The sequence below is a fragment of the Sinocyclocheilus anshuiensis genome, unplaced genomic scaffold, assembly GCF_001515605.1.
Source record: "Sinocyclocheilus anshuiensis isolate Anshui unplaced genomic scaffold, SAMN03320099.WGS_v1.1 scaffold702, whole genome shotgun sequence".
Lineage (NCBI taxonomy): Eukaryota > Metazoa > Chordata > Actinopteri > Cypriniformes > Cyprinidae > Sinocyclocheilus > Sinocyclocheilus anshuiensis.
The window spans coordinates 3,701,432-3,706,505 of record NW_015548184.1 but is presented as its reverse complement, the minus strand read 5'-3'; the positions used below and the strand labels follow the sequence as shown (position 1 = coordinate 3,706,505).

The following is a 5,074-nucleotide window of genomic DNA, read 5'->3' as shown; positions in this document are numbered from 1 at the left end:
TTGATAATAATAATAATAATAACAACAACAACAACAACAACAACAACAACAACAACAAATATGTATATGTTTCTTCAACAGCAAATGAGCATATTAGAATTATTTCTTAAGGATCATGTGACACTGAAGTCTGCAGTAATGAATGATGCTGAAAATTCAGCTTTTTGATCACAGAAATTCACAGTATGGTGAGGGGCGTAACATTTCCGTCTCATGCTTGAGGTATTCGGCCAATCACAACGCACTGGATAGCTGGCCAATCACAGCACACCTCGCTTTTTCAGACCGATGAGCTTTGTAAAAATCGACGTGTTTCAAAAAGGCGGGGCATAGAGGAGAAACAATAATGTACAGTATGTGGAAAATAATGTGTTTTTTTTTACTTTAAACCGCATAAACACATTTCATTACACCAAATACACAAAATAATGTTCTTTTTAGCAGCATCATATGACCCCTTTAAGATAAATAACATTCTTTGCTAACAAATTTAAATGAGGTGAATGCTTTTTTTATGTGATGGCCATACAAATAACAGGGTTGTCTGATTTCAAAAATTGTTGTGGATGTATAGGCTATATACAGGAAATAAGGGGCCAAAATTGCACCTTTTGGGGTACAACAGTAACCTTAAAAGGACATATTTGTTCCTTTTTTACCCCTAAAAGGTAGGCCTACAAATTAGTACCTTAAGGGTACGAATTACTACTCTTAAGCTACTAATATGTACGGTGTAGGCCTACTGCTACAGTGTCAAGCTGTTGTACCCCAAAATGTACAATTTTGGCCCCTTTTTTCCTGTGTGGCCTGGATGAGTGTGAGATTTCCCGACCCTGACGTGACGTCATCTCTGTGATGTTGCAGAAACACACTATACATCCTTGATTTGGTATATTAATTGCATCTTATTTTTGCGCATATACTTGCGTATTTTAATTTTGATTTAAATTAATTGTTGACATAATTATATTGTTTTATTCTTAAAAAAAATACGTTATTAAATTACCATCATTAATTATAATGTTATAATGGCCACAGCCATAGACTGTAACAACATAATTTTCGCCATTTCACTTCTTTGAAAACCACCTTTAAAATTCACATATCAGAAAATCATTTCATACTTGGAACGGCTATTTGTAAGGAACCAGAGCCTTTGAAAACAGCTCTGTATGGAACGGAGAACTAAAAAGGGGCGGGGTTAATTTGTTTCGGAAGGCTGACTTCTCTCATTTTATCGCTTCGCTGTGTTTTTAAGTCAGTGTATATTCATTGTTGCAATTTATTAATCAGTTTATTTATTTATACCATGAAGTACGACAAAAACATCATGAGATTTGAATGTGTTGCCATCACGTAAATCTGACGTGACATGGCTCGAAATCGAAACTTAACAGCTGCTGCCCTATGTAACAAGCAGAGAAATAAAAGAGAGAAGGAAGAAGAGAAAGGGTGATGCTTTATTCTTAAGACATAAGAACAGTTGTTTGTAAGTATTACATTTATGTTATTGTATCTCGTAAGTGCTACATTCTATCTCGCAATCGTGAGTTAAAAAACTTGTTACTGTAATTCTCGTACTTGTGACACTGTTTCTCAGTATTTAGTGCTTATTGAATGTATGGTAGTTCGACAAAGGTAAATATAATATAAAATATGTAAAGGTGTAAGATTATGTACATATGGCAGTTCAACAGATATTAATAAGCTATACAAAATGAACTAATGAATGACGTCTAATGTTGCATAATTGTCATATTGTTGGTATATATTGGATATAATGCATGCGGTGACTAATGAGCTAACTATGCTTTATAAGCATATGCTGAATAAACTTGTTCATGTCAGGTTTAACTTGACTTCATCGTAATCACTGTCAGGAAAGGATCAATCCCTAGAACAGAAATCGAACCTGAAACTCACAGAAGTGAACACAAACATATTATGTTCCCTATTAAAATGGATAAACCACCGTGTTCACCAAGGTAAGTAAATTATTCAGTATTATTTTAGTTAATCAGTGTCAATGTTTACAATGTTTACAAACATGTTTGTGTTGGTTAGACTGTGTAATTTTTAGATTTCAAAATGCCAAGCTACTTTTGTCATCATAGATATTATGCTGCTACGGTATTTTATTTTGAATAGACTAAATGTATAAGCAAAACAACAGGAGTTGTCATTTTGTTTTCTGATACAGTCATACTTGCTCAGGAGAGCCCCCTGTAGGCTGTAATGACACTACATCAGGTCTCGTAGACACCAAAGTTCAGGGGAAAACTGCGAAGCAGAAAAAGAGACAAAGTGCCACATCCCAAATGAAAACAGCCAGTGAGTGCTCTCAGGTCACTGTTGAAGAGCAGTCATCACCCTCACAACACCTGCCTGAGCGCCTTGAAAACAGGTCTGCAGGATCAAAGCACAAAAAGAATACCCGAAAAACAAGAAATCAATCTATTTCACCTGCAACTTCTCCTGCAAGTTCCTCTCATCAAGATAAAACCCAGAGTGCACAGCAAACATCAGCTCGCTTTACCTCTGACCAGTCAACCCAGACAGAGGCTTCCCAACTCCAGTCTGTCCAAACACAGTCAACACAAACCCCTCCGATCCAGGATATACACACACCATCAACAGACTGCAAGTCCACCCAGACAATACAGTCTAGTTTTTCCTTGCAACAGGCATACTGGGGAAGATCTTTCACAGAACAGTCAGCTGATGAGCAGAAAACTCAGTCCAGTCATCTGACACTGATATGCTGGAATATAGATGGTCTGGATCCAGATAATGTCTTTGAGCGGGCCAAAGGTCTGCTTTCACACTTAGGAAAGTAAGTGTTACCCATTTTTTTTTTATATATATATATTTTTAGGATGCAAATTTCTTTAGACCACATTTTAATACAATATGTTAACATTGTAATACAATGTCCAAACATTAATACAATATGGACAGGTTTCTTATGCACAGATTTAATGATGACTAAATTCAGTATGTTTGTGGTGAATAGCATTTTTAAATCATCAGGTTTAGGGAGTTTAGAGAGCATAATAGTGTTTGCTTAATTCATATTATTTTATATTTAAAGGTGAAGTGGCAAATGTTTGCAGTACCAGTGGCACTAAACAGAATTTTAAAAATTATGATTTTCAAATAATCAGTTTTCCCTGAACACTCCCGTTTGTCATTGGTTAGACAAACAGGTAGTCCTGCCCCAAACTTGTTGAGCCAGTGTTAATATATACTAATAGATATACTCAAAGAAGCAATCAATGTTTTGAACCTACAAATAGGTTACTTGTTTTCTTTTCATATTATGTTGTAATTATTTGAACATTAATGACATTGCACAGAATGCACACATCATGTCTACAGCATTTAATACTCTCAATTAACTCAAAATACTTAATTTATTACAAAACCACTTACAAAAAGACTTGAATGAATTACCAAGTTATGATTTTAACACAGGTACCGTGCAGATGTTGTACTGTTGCAAGAGCTGGTTCCTGTTAGTTGGAAGATTTTAAAGAACATTATGAAGGATTATCAGTTTTTGCAAGGTATGTCCATGATCGCATACAATATAAATAAATAGTGTTTCTGGTATGAATCTTAGATCATTTGGTGTTTCAGGCAGTGAAGATGGCTATTTCACTGGCATTTTGCTCAGAAAGGACAGAGTGCAATTCCTCCAGAGCAATATTGTGAAGTACCCCACCACAGAGATGGGTAGAAACCTGCTAATAGCACATGTGGGTTTTTTTTATCCATTGGATAATTATTGATTTAATATGCTTTTTTCCCTTTGACCATAATTATAATGAAATGGTCATACTGTAAATTTAGAGCATTCAAAATATTTAGCTTCCTGTTTCTGTTTACATGTTTATTTAGGCAAGCTTTTTAGGCCATCCACTATGCATTATGACATCTCATCTGGAGAGCTGTAAGGCAAGCTCTCAAGAACGCTTGAATCAGCTGCGGAGAGTCTGGAAATGGATGAAAGAGGCTCCACAGGACCACACAGTTATATTTGGAGGAGATACCAACCTTAGAGATTGGGAGGTTGTGTATGATACTAACACGTGTTTGCCCTGATGTCCTCAAAATCTCAATAATGAGTTTGTTTGACGTGTTTATTATGACAGGTAAAGAAGCTCGGGGGGCTGCCGGATGGTATCTCTGATGTGTGGCTGATGCTGGGGGAACCGGAGGAAAGCAGATACACCTGGGACACATCCATCAATGATAACAATGAAATCCCTAATTCTATACGCCTGAGATTTGACAGACTGTTCCTCAGAGCAGCTGCAGAGGGTGCCAAACTACAGCCAGAAAGCATGACCCTGATTGGTCTGGAAAAGCTGAAGTGTGACTATTTCATCAGCGATCACTGGGGCATCCTTTGTACTTTCATATTTGGAGCATCAGAAGAGCAGTGTGTCACTGACTGATTTTTTTAATGGCCTGCACTTGATTATATGAATGGGTTTTTAAAGGGACAGTTCACACAAAAAGGAAAATTCTGTCATTAATTACTCACCCTCATGTCGTTCCAAACCCGTAAGACCTTCGTTCATCTTCAGAACACAAATTAAGATATTTTTGATGAAATCCGATAGCTTTCTGACCCTCCATAGACAGCAATGTAACTGAAATGTTCCCAGACCCAGAAACGTAGTAAGGACATCGATAAAATATGTGACAAAATAATGACATCGGTGGTTCAACCGTAATTTTACAAAGCTACGAGAATACTTTTTGAGTGCAAAGAAAACAAAAATAATGACTTCATCCAACAATTCTTCTCCTCCAAATCACGTACTCCGCCATTTGGAACTACAAGAGAGTGAGTAATTAAATGACAGAATTTTCATTTTTGGGCAAACTATCCCGTTAATAGGTTAATATTATATAGTTAATGGGGCATAAGCACATGCCTTTTAAACAAATCACTGTTGATATGAACTCTGAACTAGTGTTTAAATGGTCACTAATAATCATAAACTGTTGGGAGAATAACCTGTTGTGCACCAAATATATACTTATAGGGGAGACCAGGGCTATT

The 5,074-nt window shown here is 36.4% G+C and overlaps 1 protein-coding gene across 2 annotated transcripts; it reads left to right on the top strand.

Moving 5' to 3' along the window:
• The first annotated feature begins 1,202 nt into the window (after positions 1–1,202).
• Positions 1,203–4,563, top strand: LOC107704991 (tyrosyl-DNA phosphodiesterase 2-like). Of its 2 annotated transcripts, XM_016508104.1 has the most exons (7): positions 1,203–1,489; positions 1,849–1,985; positions 2,201–2,833; positions 3,475–3,566; positions 3,640–3,758; positions 3,901–4,071; positions 4,155–4,563. In XM_016508104.1, exons 2-7 carry the CDS (start codon positions 1,945–1,947, stop codon positions 4,458–4,460), a joined length of 1,362 nt encoding a protein of 453 aa, XP_016363590.1. In that variant the 5' UTR covers positions 1,203–1,489; positions 1,849–1,944; the 3' UTR covers positions 4,461–4,563. The 2 variants fall into 2 exon arrangements, with proteins under 2 accessions (XP_016363590.1, XP_016363591.1); XM_016508105.1 differs by lacking the exon at positions 1,203–1,489 and having other exon boundaries at positions 1,711–1,985.
• The last annotated feature ends 511 nt before the right edge of the window (positions 4,564–5,074 follow it).

Excerpts from the sequence above, each read along its gene's own strand:
- LOC107704991 (XM_016508104.1), top strand. The coding sequence starts at position 1,945 with ATGTTCCCTATTAAAATGGATAAACCACCGTGTTCACCAAG. Across the intron at positions 1,986-2,200 it reads AAACCACCGTGTTCACCAAG|TCATACTTGCTCAGGAGAGC; the intron begins GTAAGTAAATTA and ends TTTCTGATACAG. Across the intron at positions 4,072-4,154 it reads CCAACCTTAGAGATTGGGAG|GTAAAGAAGCTCGGGGGGCT; the intron begins GTTGTGTATGAT and ends TTATTATGACAG.